The 16,757-nt window shown below is 43.2% G+C and overlaps 1 protein-coding gene across 3 annotated transcripts; it reads left to right on the forward strand.

Annotated features, from left to right (window-relative positions):
• Positions 1–1,028: 1,028 nt before the first annotated feature.
• Positions 1,029–16,031, forward strand: ERLIN2 (ER lipid raft associated 2). 3 transcript variants are annotated; one of them, XM_011372172.2, is made up of 12 exons: positions 1,029–1,157; positions 2,405–2,526; positions 3,790–3,871; positions 4,935–4,981; positions 6,715–6,776; positions 6,932–7,057; positions 10,300–10,373; positions 10,531–10,589; positions 11,139–11,230; positions 12,134–12,223; positions 14,133–14,212; positions 14,635–16,031. In XM_011372172.2, the coding sequence occupies exons 2-12, from the start codon at positions 2,420–2,422 to the stop codon at positions 14,833–14,835; spliced, it is 1,020 nt and encodes a 339-aa protein (XP_011370474.1). In that variant the 5' UTR covers positions 1,029–1,157; positions 2,405–2,419; the 3' UTR covers positions 14,836–16,031. The 3 variants fall into 3 exon arrangements, with proteins under 3 accessions (XP_011370474.1, XP_011370467.1, XP_011370460.1); XM_011372165.2 differs by lacking the exon at positions 1,029–1,157 and adding an exon at positions 1,181–1,573; XM_011372158.2 differs by lacking the exon at positions 1,029–1,157 and adding an exon at positions 1,648–1,854.
• Positions 16,032–16,757: the final 726 nt, after the last annotated feature.

Here is a 16,757-nt window from a genome sequence, read left to right on the forward strand (position 1 = left end):
ACTCACCCAGAACAAACCCGGGGTGAATTCCAAGTAAATCGCAAGCAGCCATGCCTGGAAAACCTACACTTTCCTTTTCCCTGAGTCCTAAATCTACCACCACCAGCCATCTGCCCTGTGTAAAAGCTTTTCTTTTACTGAAGGCTGTAATTAAGTGGACTCTTTTCTCTTCTGCAAACAACATAACTTCAATGGCTGAATTATAAATGCCCAATGCAATGTTGCTGAACAGTGAAAACTGTGGAGAGGACATGAGGCCTTTAGAGGAGGAAACACAAGCCTGGATCCTGGTCCTGGTTCCATTGTGCCTTCCTTCTGTTTTCACTGAGCACCTAAGCACCTAGAATGCTGAAGGGAAGATGCAGTCCCTGCCCTCAGGGAACTTACAGTCTAGCTAGGGAGAAATGAAGTGCACAAGCCAGGTGATCTATGGCAGAAGTTACAAAGGCAGTTAAGCTCCTGAGTTAAGGAAGCACCGGGTAGGCTTTCATCCATTGTTACTCTCACACTTCACTGAATTTAGACTTTGTTCACTGAAATTGGAATAATAATTCCTTCTTAATCTACTTTATGATGCTGTGCGGATCTCAAAGGCCAACGCTCCTAGAAAAAGAGGGTGATTCAAAGTAGGGACTGTTGATTAGCGACGTAATGGCGCTAATTAGCACATTTAAAAGATATGTTTCATTCAACGGTGCTATAGAGAAGCGGAGAGCAGAGAGAATGGTTGCGAATAGCTGGTACCTGCTCCGAAAACAAACAAACAGGCCTGACAACGTGGAGGGGAATCGGAGCAATCTCCAAAGTCAAAACCTCAGAAAGTGACAAGCTCACCACCCGCAGCCACTCGCGTCCTCCCCGGGGTCACTCCCCAGGCGCTCCGCACCACCCCCACCCCTGAAATCCTAGACCCAGGTCTCTGACGGCCCGGATCTTGTCCCAGGCACCCCCTGGCGGCCATCCGCGCACAGTGACCTTTCAGAACGCGGGGGCCGGGCTGAGGAAGTAGGGAGAGAAGGGGGTGTGGTCTTCTCGCGTGAACTAATGGCGTCATCGAAGCGACGGGCCCGGAAGGAAGTGGCGGGCTGAGGGGTGTGGCGGTTTCTGCGGTTGCACTGGGGTTCGGACGAGTACGGCGCGCCTGGAGGGACAGCCTGGTACGCGGCCCCCGCCCCTTAGTGAGCGCACTGGGCCTAGCTGCGGCCTCCGCGGAGCTGATCGGCGATTCTCCTCGGCCCCCGCCCCAGCAGCCTTTTCTCCTTCTGGGGCAAGAAAGCAATCCGTCTCTGTCCCGTCCCTTCCCTCAATGACCCAGGCGGGATCGCGCTAAGGCTCTTGGAGCCCCAGCCCCTACTCAGGGCGCTTGGAACGCGTGACCTCTCTGAAGAGGACAGGGAAGGGGCCCGAGGTGGGGCGGGAGTGATCTCGGAAGGGAAGGGCATTTGCAGAAAGGACATGGCTGCAAATCGGTAGCTGGAGGCCGCCACAGTAAAATAAGCGCCTCGAAGATGTCTGCGCCCGACTTCTGTTGGACCCAGGAGGCAGAATGCACGCCCTGCGCGGGTTGGCCCAGGCACGCTTGACTGTGAACTTTGCTGTCAGTTACCCTAGTTTTTGCAGAGCCTTCAGTGTTCAAGAAATGAGTTTGTAGAAGCCAACTGTTTCTCATCCTGGTGCCCGAACGCAGACCCAGGAGTCTAGAGTCTTTGCAGTCTGGGGAACCTCCTTTCTCCCCTAACCATGGGCTTGGGGACCTGTCAGGTGCAAAGTACCAATCGAGTATATGGGAGGCAGTGTGGCTTCAGTCTTATTCAGAGCCCTCTCCCTAATAGGGCCAAAGGAATAACTGGGAAGGTGAGCAGACGGAAGGCCAGAGAATCTCACCTGGGACTCTGCTAGCATGCTGTCTCTGTCGCTCCAGCATCTGAAAGGAGTAAATAATGGTTTCCTTTGAAGTGGCAGGCAATTAGGACTGGGAGGCTCTGACCAGAATTACATGCCACAACTGCCTGTCGTTTGACTTCCCCTGTAATTTGGACCAACATACTGCAGCTGCCTCTCTTCCTTTTACTAGTATGAGTGGCTCCAGTGATGGCACATTCATGTTCACAGAAAGAAAGCTATGTTCTGAACGCTGCCCAGTTAGCATTGATTCCGCCTTGGGTCATGGCTATATCCAGAACCTGCTTCTTCAATGAGGTGGAGAACAGAATTCCACAGTTAAGGAATGGGACTGTTTACTGAGAGCAAGGATGAAGAGAGTTGTAGATCTAGCCTTGTGTTCATACTACCAACAGGCCGTTATGAGCCACTACAGGGAACTCAGCTTGGTGAGGTACTCTTCTGTCATAGCTTGTCTCCTGCAGGGCAAACCATACACGTTTTCCCATATCTTTTTCCCTAGGATAAACCTTCACTGATGGCTCAGTTGGGAGCAGTTGTGGCTGTGGCTGCCAGTTTCTTTTGTGCATCTCTCTTCTCAGCTGTGCACAAGATAGAAGAGGGACATATTGGGGTATATTACAGGTAAGGCAGAGACAGGGAGAAGCTTGCAATTTCCTGTTAAACGACTCTTTCCTAGTCACTGTCTAGCAGGTTGTGCTAAATAGCTATGTTTATGTTTTGTTAAATATGGGAGTCTTTTAGATTGTGTTTTTGTGTTAGTTGCCGTGGGGAGGGGAGTACATATATGAAGTATGTGCGTATACATATATAAATGTAAATATAAAATTTAGTAGCCTAAGTTGATGCCATTGATAGTGATTTAGAGACAAAACCTAAAGGACACCAAATCATCTCTGAAATGCTTTCTCCTACACCCCTTTGGGCATCTTGGTGCCACAAGGTTACCTCTGAGGAATACCAGTTTTTGATGGCAACTTAATATAGCCTGCTCTGCAAATTTGGACCTACTCTTCAAAATTAACATTTTGGAAAAAATGAAAGAGCCTGCAGATTGATTTGTATCAATCAAGGCAAGCCTTGGAATAGTGGTTCTTACAATAAAGGAGCCTATTACGTCACTGTTTATCTTATTGCTTTTTTTAATGTATCTTTTCCTTCAAAATGTAAAGCAAAGAAGCTCTTATAAATCTCGGATTACTTTCCTTTTAGTAAACTCCATAACCAAGTTTTTTGCTTTAAGTCTTTATGACCCCTTCTTACATGTACCCTGTGATGCTTATTTCTGGATTGCTTTCTAGTAAGTTCTGAAAGTCTGGTTGGGTTTTCCTCTCTCCTTTAATTATTTCTCCCTACCATCTGCTTATATGTCCCCCAAAAATGCCTTTAATTTTATTATCATTTACATATAACTTGATTAAGAAGGTAACTTTATTGCCAAAAAAATATTTAAACGACTTATAAAGCGTGCTTTAAATTATTCTTTTGGTCGTTGATGTCACTGGACTGCAACATTAGTGCAATTCATAGATAACTGTGTTCCTGGATTTAACTGCCTAAATGGGTTGCCACAAGCTCAACGGATATAACAAAGTAAAACAGACTTCCTCTCAAGTATAGCCAGGGATTCTGCTCCCTTTATTTCACTTCTGTGCTGAACTTTTTTTTGCTGCAAAAGCATGAATAATGATTTTATGTTTTACCATTAGGCTTCCTAGAATATCAGGGTCTAGCCAGGAGGAAGAAAGGGATCTATAGACATGGCTCTGGCACTTGTCACTCTATACTAAACATTTATGGGGCTGAAAGGAAAGTTGGCCCACTCAGTATTAATGTAATAGGTACCTCTTGCTAAATTGAACCTGCTTCTCTCTTCCTCCTCTGCAGAGGTGGTGCCCTGCTGACTTCCACCAGCGGCCCTGGTTTCCATCTCATGCTCCCTTTCATCACATCATATAAGTCTGTGCAGGTATCCTTGGCTTATGTGGTATGGCTGGATGACTGCAGGTTTGGGATGTTGACTAATGCATGATTTGGAATTATTTAGCAATTGGATGAGTATAATGCCTCTTCAAGGAATCATTTAAGAATAAGGTGTGTGTGTGTGTGTGTGTGTGTGTGTGTGTGTGTGTGTGTGTGTGTGTGTGTGTGTGTATGCGCGCGCGCGCGCACGTACGTATGTGTAGAATGAGGCTCTGGGCCATTCACTCTGGAGCTTTACTTGATTGTTGAAATAGTTAAATGGAGTCCTTGCCTTGGCCCATCAGGCTCAGCTGGGAATTATTTCTTCACTTCAAGACAAATCTAGAGAGGAATCTGTTGTGAATGTACAGAAGGAAAAGTAGGGTGTATGTGTCTGTGTGTTTTAAATTGCGGGCTACCAAAATAGATGGAAATAAAACATGGTCATTTTGCTAGTTCTTGTTTGAACTTCAGAGATGTGAACATAATTTTGGGGGTAGGGAAAAGGGAAGTTGAACTTGATGAAGAGAAATTACATATAAAATAGAAGTAGGATTAATTATGACAAAGCTAAAGCCTACCTAGGTTAGACTATCCATCTTTGAAGTATGTCAGATATCCTGGGATTCCTCATCAGCATTTTTCTTATAAATTTCTTCTACCATGTACTCTGCTTTATGGTTCTCAAAGTGCATTCATGCACATTATCTCATTTGAGTTTCACAGTAATCCTGAGAATGAGCTGAGCAGGTCTTATAGGCTGAGATAGGTTAAGTAAAGAATCTGCTATTTCAAGGACAGTAAATAGAAGAGGTCTTAGGACTCCTAGTCCAGGGTCTTTTTCACTGAACCATTATTACCCAGCTAATTCATTTGGTGGTTCACTTACAATGAAGCCGGGTAGGAACTTTGCTTGGTTAGTCTCACATTCTATAAGTCAGGAGGATTCAGCGAAGACAAAGCTCAACCCAAATAGGTATTCAAGGACAAGGCCATTTGGGATTCCAAAAATAAGTTTCTTTGTTCGTCACTGCCCATCTTACAGCATTTTATGTCTCTTATATTTCCAGACCACGCTGCAGACAGATGAGGTGAAGAATGTACCTTGTGGGACTAGGTAAGATACCTGGAATAAAGCCATTAAACCCAAATAAAAGGAAGGGCTATCTGGCTGGCTGCAGTAAGAGACAGTGAAAAGAGAGGCACCCCTTCTTGATTTTACCAAGTTCCCTGCCCTTTGTTCTGATTCAACTAAGTGGTAGAATGCAGAGAAAAATCACAGAAGGTAGACAGGTTTGAGAGGGCCTTGAATGTCATGATAAGAAGTTTAGGCTTTTTCTGTTAGAAGTGAGGATCCTCTAAAGACTTTTAGCAAATAAATGACTTGATAAAGGAAGATAACTTTAACGTAACTAACTATGGAGAATATCTTAATGGTGGGGGAGGACTTAGGGGCAGGAATTCTAAAGATGACACCACTATAATTGGTCCCACTGAAAAGTAAAGAAAGTTTCATCTGGGATAGAGTAATAACGTAAACAACACCTCAGAGAAACATTCAGACAAATCTCAAATTGGGACATCCCACCGGATAACTGGCCTGATTCTCGGCACAAAGTCGTATTTGGAGGGGCGTTGGGTTGAAAAGGAAACTTAAAAGACATAAACAGATGTAATGGCGAGCCTTGATTAGAACCTGGTCCAAAAATAACAGCTGTAAAAGACATGATGGAACTGTATTAGTCAGCTTGGGCTGCCGTAACAATACCACAGACTCGGTGGCTTAAACAACAGGAATTTATTTTCTCACAGTTGTAGAAGCTCAAAGTCCAAGATCGAGGTACTAGCAGGGTTGGTTTCTGGTGAAGCCTCTCTTCCTGGCTGAAAGGTGGCTACCTGGCTGTGTCTTCACAGGGCCTTTCCTCTATACACACGCACAGGAGAACAAGATCTCTGGTGTCCTTTCCTCCTTTCCTTTACCAGTCCAATTGGTTTAGGGCCCCACCCTTATGACCTCATTTAGCCTTAATTACCTCCTCAAAGGCCCTATCTCCAAATATAGTCACTGTGGGGGTTAGAGTTTCAACCTGTGGATCTTGGAGGACACATAATTCAGTTCATAATAAGAATCATTGTGGAAATTTGAATGATTGGATATTAGATAATATTAAGGAATTATTGTTGATTTTCTTAGGTTTGGAAATGGTTTTGGGACTGTGTAAGAGAATGTCGTTATTCTTGGGTGATGTTTGCTAAAATGTTAAGGGGTAAAGTATCATGACTATAACTTTGAAATGTTCAGCAAAAAAAGTAGATCAGTCAATAAGGTAAAATGTGAACAGTTGTTAAATTTCAGCAGTGGCATATGAGTGTTCTGCTAGTCTTTCAACTTTTCTGTATGTTTCAAATTTTTTTTAAATGACTAGGGGAACAGGGAAGTGCTGAACTATGCTGAACCGTTATGAACAGGGAAGTGAGAAACGGTGACCATAAAATTCCAGTGACCTTTTAAGTTCTGAGAACTCCTCAACTTTATTTAGTCTTTTCCTTTCAATTGGTTGCTTTAATCAAAAGGCATTTTAGATTCAAAAGATATGAACTACTCTTTTCTCACTGGCATCTCAAAAGTTTCACTTTTTTCTTGGCGGAATTATTTTTAGAAAGTGTGCTGCCTCGGGAGTGTATTCTTGCTATAAGCTCTGAAGATCTACTTGGAGATCTGATATGCCTTCTGAGCTCCTGTGAACTGTTTTCCTTTTCTGCTAAGTCACACATCTTATTCCATTACCTAGGAGACTGCACTATTCCAGAGCTTATTAATGAGTTGTTTGTCCATTCTTCCTCTAATAGCGGTGGTGTGATGATCTACTTTGACAGAATTGAAGTGGTCAACTTCCTGGTCCCAAACGCAGGTACGTTTTTCTAGTTTACCCTGGAAGTACCTAGCGTACTTTCCCCAGCATGCCACCCCAGTGTCTGCTGCAACACCTCAGGAAAGGAAAACTACCGTCTGAGGAAGTTTTGAGTCCTTCTTTTTCCTATTCTGAAATTTCTCCTTCCCTCCCAGTGTACGATATAGTGAAGAACTATACTGCTGACTATGACAAGGCTCTCATCTTCAACAAGATCCACCATGAACTGAACCAGTTCTGCAGTGTGCATACGCTTCAAGAGGTCTACATAGAGCTCTTTGGTAAGAAAGCCTCTTCTGGTCATAGCCTGCCTTAGCAGCCCTGCTCCTTTGCACTGCCTGCTTCTGAGATACCCACAGAGTAGGATGGGTACTGATAGACAGGAGGTGTCAAAGAAGCCAGTGCTCACAAAGGGCATTCCTAGAAAATGCTGATGACAGTGGAAGGTCATGAGAGTAGTTGACCTTTGGGCACAGGAGTAACAGTGGACTACAGTACTCACTTCTGGCTTGACTCAGAGGACCAGAATGGAAATGTGTTTCCATGGTCCCTAAAACATCATTCTGTACTGAAGATAGCCTCAGTTCTAAAAGAGCCTTAGAGATTATCCAGCCCAACGTCTTCATTTTAAGATAAGAGTACTGAGGTGCAAAGAGAAAAAGTCATAGAGATATTTGTAGTAGCTAAAGCTAGAATTTCCCTCTCCTGGCTCTCACTTTGCATACTTCCCACCACATCACACTGAATGAAGGGCACCCAGGAGAGTGATGAGAATGGTACGTCACATTTAATTCTAGAACTGAGACCAGGAACATAGCTACTTACAGTTCCTAGGACCTTTATGTTTTTTTGTTTGTTGTTTGTTTATTTGTTTACCCTATACCTATAGAAATGAATAGGAAAAAGCTTAAAACAAAAAGGATCCACGTGCTTAAGTAGACACTTCTCATCTTGTTTACCTGGTCAAAGTAAACATAGCCTAACTTCAGCAGCAAAAGAAACATTTCAGCAATGTTACAGTTCTTTTGTGGTAGAATATTCTTATTTAAACTTTCTGCTAGAAGTTTTCTAGTAGCCAGTGCTAAAAGTAAATGGATTTTTCAACCCATAGCATAAGTGTTCTTGATACTAGGACTAGATAGTGATATTTCCCAGGTATCTTCATAAAAAAACCCTGAGTGAGAATATTTTTTCAAGTAGACAGGAGGAATCATTGACATTACACGTGATCTTAATTAAGCAAACAACCTCTGCACCATGTTTCAGATTTGGGGAATTGTCAGAATCACTTTTAATTTTTCTGCTGTAGAAAATGAATCTAAATTCGCTCTATAGGATTTAGATTTATTTTACTGGGTTTGGGTTCAGTGTGCTTTTAAGAAAATTTTTATAAATTTTCTATTGATTTTTTTTTACCTCAAACTGATAGAATTTTATAAAATATTAGTTTTCTCTCTAGCCATTGTTTTAGAACTTGTGCCATTAAATGAACATTTCAACACATTTGAAACAACAAAAGACAAAAGATCTCTAATTTCCATGAAGAGAAAATTAAAAGGTGAAATTGTTTTGCATTAGAAAACTTCTTACTGTCTTAAAGATAAACTTGATAGCTTAGTAAATTATAGCTTCTTGTACAGAGGAGCTGGGAAAATGTATTTGTCTGAAATTTTTTCCTTTTTAAAGTTCATTCTTGCCAGCAAGCACTGTTTTGCTTAGAAGGTATTTGCTTCCGTAAAGGAGAAACTTGTCTCTAATCCTATTTCTAAAATGTCAAAGGTTTTTCTCTAGTTACCTTCCCCTGAGGATTCCTAGCCCTGACTTTCAACATAACTGCATAATTCTCATCACTGCTTATTCTGATGCATCCTCTTTGCACATTTTATAAAAATATTATCTAATACTTGTTCAGAAGTTCACCTGAAGAACCTTTTTGTGTATACTTAGTGATACAACTTAATCAGCATTGAGCAGCATAACTGTAACATATAGACAACTTATTGCCAGTATTACTTTGGTGAGAAACTACTTTGTAAAATATTTCTTCCAGATTTTCCTGGAAAGTTATTAGCCTAGAGCCACAGGTTTCTACCTTGAGTCAGATATAATTTGGTCTAATAAATGACTGTGTTATTATGAACTCAAGGTGAGTACAAGCCATCTTACTTAAAGTTTGGTGAGTTTCCTATTTAAAATAGAAAATATGAAATATGATGTTTATCTCTAGTTGTCAAATTGTTAGGCCCATACCAAGTGTGAGGCACTGCCTTTATGGGCATTTCTCCCTCACTGCTGAGAAGCTTTTGAGAGTATATCCAGTATATGGAACCATTAAAATCCCTTGCTTAATGATATGACAGTTGAAGAAAACACTGTTTTATGCCCTAACCATGAAAGCATAATAATTAAGTAAGTTCATTGTTTTTATTATTATTGTTTTTATTGTTTTTATTATTATTGTTTTCATTTTATTGTTTTTATTATTATTGTTTTTATTGTTTTTATTAACTAGCCTGAGCACATCTCTGAAATGACATGGGCAGCACCAGTTTCAGCATCTATAAAGACAGGAGTTATACTTGCTGTTTCTCAGAGGCTCCCGTTTGGGCACAGGTGACCAAGAATGGCCACTTAGAGCAGATGGCAGCTGACAATAGGGAGGTGATTTAAGTTTACCTGTCCCGGCCTGGTTTCGTGGATTCTTTTTCTTCGTGTCCTTTTAGGATCTTAATGATAATCTCATGGGCAGGGGGCAGGGAAGAGAAGGCCCAGGCCAGAGAAGGCAGCCTGGTGCTGCTGTCCTGGGATCACAGCTGGAAGGGAGGTCAGTTATAGCTCTTCCTACACTTGACTGTGAAACAGCTCGTATGTGCTTTCCAGACAAAGGAATCAGGACCAAAGCAAACAACACATCAAAAGACTTGGGCTCGTTTCCAGAACTGTAAATTTTTATTTTTCCCTTGTGTTATTTGATGGAGTTCCTAATGGAAATAGTCTTCCTTGGGGCTTTTCTTGACGTCAGAATCTGTTGCTCTTTTAGAAACTTCTAAAATTACTAGATTTAATGTGCTCGGCTCTTTTCAAAATACCTAACATAGCCATTCTACCTTCCTTCTTCATGAAAACTGCATTCTTGCCTTCTGTTTTGCTCCTGCTGTCTGGGAAAAAGCTGCCGCCTGACTCAAGAAATATGCTAGAATTGTTGTTTGTTCTTTTTTTAAAAAAACTCAATTCCCTTTTGGGCAAGGTTGATATTTTCAACAACCTAGGTGATTCTATCTTGAGGACCCAGGAAAAGAATACTCTCACATCTAGCCTATGTAAAGGGACTGTGTAGCCATGTTGCTCCAAAAGTCTTGCTGGGGATCTTTAGATTTTCGGGCTATGGTAAGCACTTTACTTTGGGAAGACCTTTGCCTGTCATTCCTGAGTTGATGTTTTAGTTTGTACTCTGCCCCCTGTACTTCCATCAACCTTGCCTAGAAAGCGTGACAACTCCTTTTCCTGTCTTTCTTGATTCCAGATCAGATTGATGAAAATCTCAAACTGGCTTTGCAACAGGACCTGACCTCCATGGCCCCTGGGCTTGTCATCCAAGTAAGCATTGCCACCATGGGAGCGTCCCCTGATGAAAGTGCATCCCCTCTTCCAAGGGATATCCTTTCTGTGCAGGAAGATCGAGAACCAGTGGGAGCTGCTTAGGTTCCTCACCGCCCTCACCTTCCCATCAGGTGCTATTTTTATCCTTCTCCAGGCTGTGCGAGTGACAAAGCCCAACATACCTGAAGCAATCCGCAGAAATTACGAGTTGATGTGAGTATATCCTCTGCCTAAGCTATCACCACCACTCTCTCCCACTTCCCATTTCATCACATCTCAGAGTTAACTGAAGTCGTGCCAGGCTTTTATTCCCCTTCTTGAGTATTTGTCATAGCCCATTAAACTGTAGGATGAAGCAGGCATGTCAGGACAATCATCTGGGCCCTATAACTATGATTGAGAACCACAGAGCAGCCCTTTTGAGCAGTGATGCTTTTAAAGGGGCCAGGGGGCCTTGTTTGTGCTTCATGGCTCATACCAAAGAAGATAGGAGGGAAATAGGATTAAGTAGGCAGGCAGGTGTATTTTACTAAAATAAATTATGCGTTAGTTCCCACAAATGAGTTATTTTGGAGAAGGAGAGCCATGTTATTGTCAGCAACAGATCTGCTTTTACCTGGGACATGGAATGGCCTAGGAGAGAGTAAGAAATCAGAGTTTGCCTCTCCTCAGCAGGAGAGTTTGGCTTCTCCAGAGGACAGTGAAGTTTCTCTGAAGTTTTTCCACAGTGGCCTCACAACTGCATACTTTTCTCCCCTTCAGGGAAAGCGAGAAGACAAAGCTTCTCATTGCAGCCCAGAAACAAAAGGTGGTGGAGAAGGAAGCTGAGACAGAACGGAAGAAGGCCCTCATTGGTCGGAATGGGGTTCTGTGATCCCCTTTCAGGGCAGAAGGGCTGGGATGGTGGGAAGATTCGAGGAAGCCTCAGGCACTGTTAGACCACATGGTTCTCCAAGCCCTTTCCACATATAGGGTTAACAGTCATACTCCTGGAAGCAAAGCTGAACAGCGCATATTTCTTTCCTAAATACATTGTCAGATCATGATCAAGGGCAATGAGTTTTGAGTTTCCACATATCTCTTAAATGAAAGGAGCCTTTCCTGTTAATTCTTAATTCATAATGATAATGGCTAATACTTACTGAGCACTTACTATGAGCCATGTACTTTTCTAAGTACTCATATGTGAATTCTCTCACTCCTCACAACCAGGTGAGGGAAGCACTATCGTTAACCTCACTTTACTGAGCCGAAGCACAGAGGTTAAATAATATGTCCAAAGTCATATATGGCAAGTAAGTGGTGGAACTGGAATTCAAATACAGGGACTCTGCCCCAGAACCTTGGTTCTTAACCACTACACTAACCTATTAACAAACCTGACTGCTTCCTTAACTAAAGTGGCAGGAGGAAACTTTTTAGAGGATATCTTACTCCTTAAATATTCTTTTGAAAGAAATATCCTGTGATTTAGGAGAGAGGTTAGGGCCTATTCCTTGCTTTCATTGGAGAAATGATTCATTTCCTTTGGGCCTACATCTCCCCAATTATTATCTCGTGCTGACATCGTTGTTTGTGCTCAGTGGTACACTTCATCTCTGCCCGTGTATGCCGGTCAGGACTGCCCTCTGGGGCCAGTGGCTCTCTGAGCTTACCCACGCTCATGCATCGGGAACTCAGATCAGGTGAAAGGGGAAATTGAATCAAACTTTTGAAATATCAGAGCTCTAAGCCTTTTTTCAACTTCAATAACATAGAGGCAGAAAAAGTGGCTCAGGTTGCAGAAATCACCTATGGACAGAAAGTGATGGAGAAGGAGACCGAAAAGAAGATTTCAGAAATTGAAGGTGAGCAGAAGTGAAATTAATGCTCGAGTTTTCCTCAGACCCCACCTCGTAACAAGCGGGTGGGACAGTCCCTTCCTTTGCTTTTAATTCTCTGTCATGATTTCTTTGGAATATCACTTTTTCTCATGCTTTGACTTTGGGACAGGCATGGGTCAGGCTAGCATCAGTTTTCCACTTCAGGGAGCATTCATTTTTTCAACAAATGTTAGTTGCATGCCATCAGACACTCTTATGTTAGGTGTCAGAAAAGAGAAAATCATACGGTCCCTGCATCCTGGAGTTCAATATCTGGCATTGGAAATAAACTAGGACGCCAGGCCAAACAGCAGCCCCTTCCCTCATGCCCTACCTGCTCCTCAGAAGTCAGTAAACACCATAGCTCTGAGCCCTGAGTCTGCTCCCACAGTCCCTGTAGCTATTAAGCTAGGTATGAAGAAAATGCCTTTTCAGCACCAACAACACTGGAGCTGGAGAGAAGTGTCCCTTTGCTGGCTCCTCTGAATATTATTTACCTTCAGTTCCCTGCCCCTCAGCTGTCACCTCATTCCCACCACCCACCTTTTTCTTCATGTGATGCTTTATATCAAGCAAATTCTAGGACAAAAATGGGACATCAAGGCCCAGCTTCAGGTTACAAAGTGCTGTGTCCAATTGTATTCACTATGGGGCCTGTCGGGCTTTTCAGGGGCCCAGTGAGATCAGCAGCTCCTCATTAGGGAGCTCTTAGCAACACAACACATATTTATTTCTTATTAATACACGTCATCAGGTGCTGAGACCAGTTAAGTCAGCCGCATGCAGCCAGAATCCCAGTCACACGACAGGCTCCTTCCACCCAGGATCATGCTGAGGGAGTGCAGTAAGAACCAACCCGACAGACCTTTCTTCATAGGCTTTTTGCTACAAATATTACTCACATGATGCTGGCCTCATTCCCAAGGCAAGGAAGTAAATATCAAAAATTTCTCATCAGCTTGACAGAAAGTTAGTCTCAGTGGAGTGTGAAAGTATATTGCTTGCATAGTAGAAGTTTAAATAGGTCTTAATCCAAACAGGTGTTAATCTGGACCATGGCTTGTAATTCTTAGAGTTGTGCCAGTGTAACAACTGTTAATTCGAACCTTTTTGAAATGATCGATGGACATAAAAGGGAAATAAAGTTAGAGAGGGACTGAACTATTGTTTATGGCAGGGGCCCCCAGGCTGCAGACTGGTACCGGTCCATGGTCAGTCAGTTAGGAACCGGGCTGCACAACAAGAGGTGAGCAACAGTGGGCAAGCGAAGCTTCATCTGCATTTGCAGCTGCTCCCCAGCACTAGCATCACCACCTCAGCTCCACCTCAGATCATCAGGCATTAGATTCTCATTGGAGCACCAGTCTCTGCCAAAATGATTGGGGACCACTGGTTTATGGTGTTCAGTTTTAGGGTAGATCCGCCTCTGGCTGTATTCAGAACCTCCTTTGGGCATCTCTCGCTTTTGCTGTGTAGCACAGGAGGGGTGAGGTGGAAAGCTCTGAGACTAGAGGTTTAGGCGGAGTCCCTTCCCCGTCCTGGAGCTACACACAGAGTGGCAGGTGTGTAGAAACAAGACGTGTCTCTGGGCAGCAGTGCTTTTCTCAGTAATGCTGTCAGAGATGTTAGGCACAGCAACAGACTTGCTCATAACTAGTCCCCACCACAGGGAGATGCTATCAAAGCACTTTTTCATCCCGGTTCAGTGTCACAACTGGTGAAATAGGAAAAAAAAAATGCCTTTTTCCCCATTTCCCAGATGAGGGAACCAAAGGACAGAGTAAAAAGAACAATCTCCTCTAGGTCACAGAGGCAACTGGGGAAAGTTACAGGGACTCCAGACCCAGTGTTCTGGTAGCCTCTGCAGTTCAGTTCACTGCATTCTCTCCCGCAGATGCTGCATTTCTAGCCCGGGAGAAGGCAAAAGCTGATGCTGAGTGCTATACTGCTATGAAAATTGCCGAAGCAAATAAGGTAAAGGCCCAGTGCCTTCTGGCGAAGAGAAGATATATTTGGGTATAAGCTGATGGTGTTTGAGTTCCGGGTGTTGGATGACCACCAATACCCAAAGGCCCTCGTGGCCAGAAGTGATGACTCCTGTGCTCTATCAGACAGGTACTTCCCTTTTCCTTAGCAGTGCCTTGATAGAAATGTAATTTTTGTGCTGAACATGAAAATTCCTAAACTATTGCAGCTCCAGCCTTAAAGATCTGAGATTAGTTTCTCTTAGCGAAGTGGTTACCCTGTTACTAATGTAACAGTGAGACCAGGAAAAAGTAGAGAGGGCATATATGTCTTTGACAGAGACCCTCTCCTTATGAGAACCAAAAGGGTGCCACCCAAAGTTTTCTCAATCTGGTTCTACCTAAGTCTTCTTTACTTATTTTTTTTAACAGCTGAAACTGACCCCTGAATATCTGCAGCTTATGAAGTTCAAGGCCATTGCTTCCAACAGCAAGATTTACTTTGGCAAAGACATCCCTAACATGTTCGTGGACTCTGCAGGCAATCTGGGCAAGCAGTTTGAGGGGCTAGCTGACAAGCTGAGTTTTGGCTTAGAAGATGAGGCCTTGGAGGCAGACACTGAGGAGAATTGAAAAAAAAATTTATACCACCTCAGATGACACATAAAGAGATCTTTATTTTTTAATGATGAACTAGGATGACCCTCCCTCCTACACTACCTTCTTTAACTCTCTTCCATGTACTGTGGTGCAAAAAGAAGAAATGGACTCTATTCCCCCGGGAAGGGAGGGCAGGGATTGATGATTTGGAGTTTTATTCAGGTAAGTAGGTTATATGACTTCTGTTAAGATTTGTAAACCATAGGGTTGAGCTTTGACCTCCATATATTAATTTTTGACCTTCGAAGCTGGCTTAATTAGGGATGCTGTCATTGAGGAGTGGGAGAAATAGAGGGTGTTGCCTGTAGGTGATTCGACTTCCCTTATTTGAGAAAATGCAGTCCAGTTTTCTCACCCTGCCTCTGAGGTGGGAGATGCCTGTGGGCAAGGCTCACAACTGAGCAAATATGTGCTTGTAAGTTTGCCAGGAGCTGTGGGGAAACAGCTGCAGAGTGTTTGGCTTTCCTGGCGTTTTTGTCAGCGCATACATTGTTACTTTAGAGGAGCACTTCCTGAGCCCTCCTAAGGCAGAACTGGTGCTAGGTTTTGCAAGCTTTTCTATACACTACCCTCCTTGCCCTGGGCTTAAAGTGGTGATTCTGACTGCATTGCCAGAGTCAGGGTTTGGTCACCACCACACAATTCTTTTTAAAACTTTTCACCTATTCTATGATTTGTTTTTGTTTTTTTCTTTCAATCTGTCCATTGGCTCCAGTCAGCCTTAAGAAGATGGGAACAAACAACTCAAGTGTCTTAATAGCTGCTGAAGTGGGAACATTATGTCTGTTAGCCACTCTGGTACTTGCTTGGCAAACGCTATATGTTCCTTGAGATCAAGTGTCTTTTTATTGCTGTGGAGATTCTACATTGACGAGCTCTTCTGGAAAAGAAAGGAGGGCCATCCAAAAGGTTTCCTAGTCTAATGCCTGTGGCTTGTGCTGGGAGTATGAACATCACAGTGATAAAATGGAGCCCCTTCTCTAAGTAGCACGTGTATTTAATTCCAGGGCTCCAGGCAGCCACATGAAGATCAGAGTGATTGTTCAGTCTCCAGAGACGGCTGTGTAGCTATAGGTCAGAGTGAATGTCCCAAGTCCTGGGTTGGAAAGACTGCACCAAAATCTGTTCAAATGTTTTCTTTTTCATTTCTAATTAAAAGTTTGAGTCACTCTGGGAGATTTGGGATGGGGGAGACCAAACATGAAAGAAAGGTTTTCTTATATCCTGGAACTGGAGTCATGGGTGGGGCGGGCATCCAGTCTGTATAGCCCATGAGTTGTGTACCAAATTAAGTGGAGGTCAGCTATCCGGAGTTAAGTTAACTTGCAAGCATGTTAGTATTCTCCATGACAGGCTCTGGCTTAGAATTTGGCCTTGTTATTAGCTGTCTCCTAACTACCACCACCACCACCACCACCACCACCACCACCACCATCACCACGCCGCCTCTACCTACAAAAAAAAAAAAAAACCTCCCACTGTACCCCTCTTCCCTCAGTGAAACTGTGATTGCTGCTTTCTGGCACAGATTCTCCACCTCATTTTTGGTCCCATGCCCAGACTTCTGGTTCATCAAATGGCCCCAGAACTCAGGCCAGCTTGCTCCTAAGTAGCAAGTTTGGATAGCATTCAGCCTGCCTAGGAAGAAACAAAGTGTTAACTCCTCTTAATTCAGATGTTACCCTTCTTTGTTCTAAATCTTGGGACTAGAGTTTTGAAACCACTGGTTTTGATCACACTTTGTGTAGGCAGCCAAATGTTCCTGGGAGTGATGGCTTTGTATATGCTCAGGAGTCCTCGCAGAAGGCAGTCTCCCAAGACCAACATAGGATATCCATTATTAATATATACTTGCCTTCCTCTCATTTCAATGCCATTGATCACTTATTAGAAGC

Source organism: Pteropus vampyrus, unplaced genomic scaffold, assembly GCF_000151845.1.
Source record: "Pteropus vampyrus isolate Shadow unplaced genomic scaffold, Pvam_2.0 Scaffold8, whole genome shotgun sequence".
Classification (NCBI taxonomy): domain Eukaryota; kingdom Metazoa; phylum Chordata; class Mammalia; order Chiroptera; family Pteropodidae; genus Pteropus; species Pteropus vampyrus.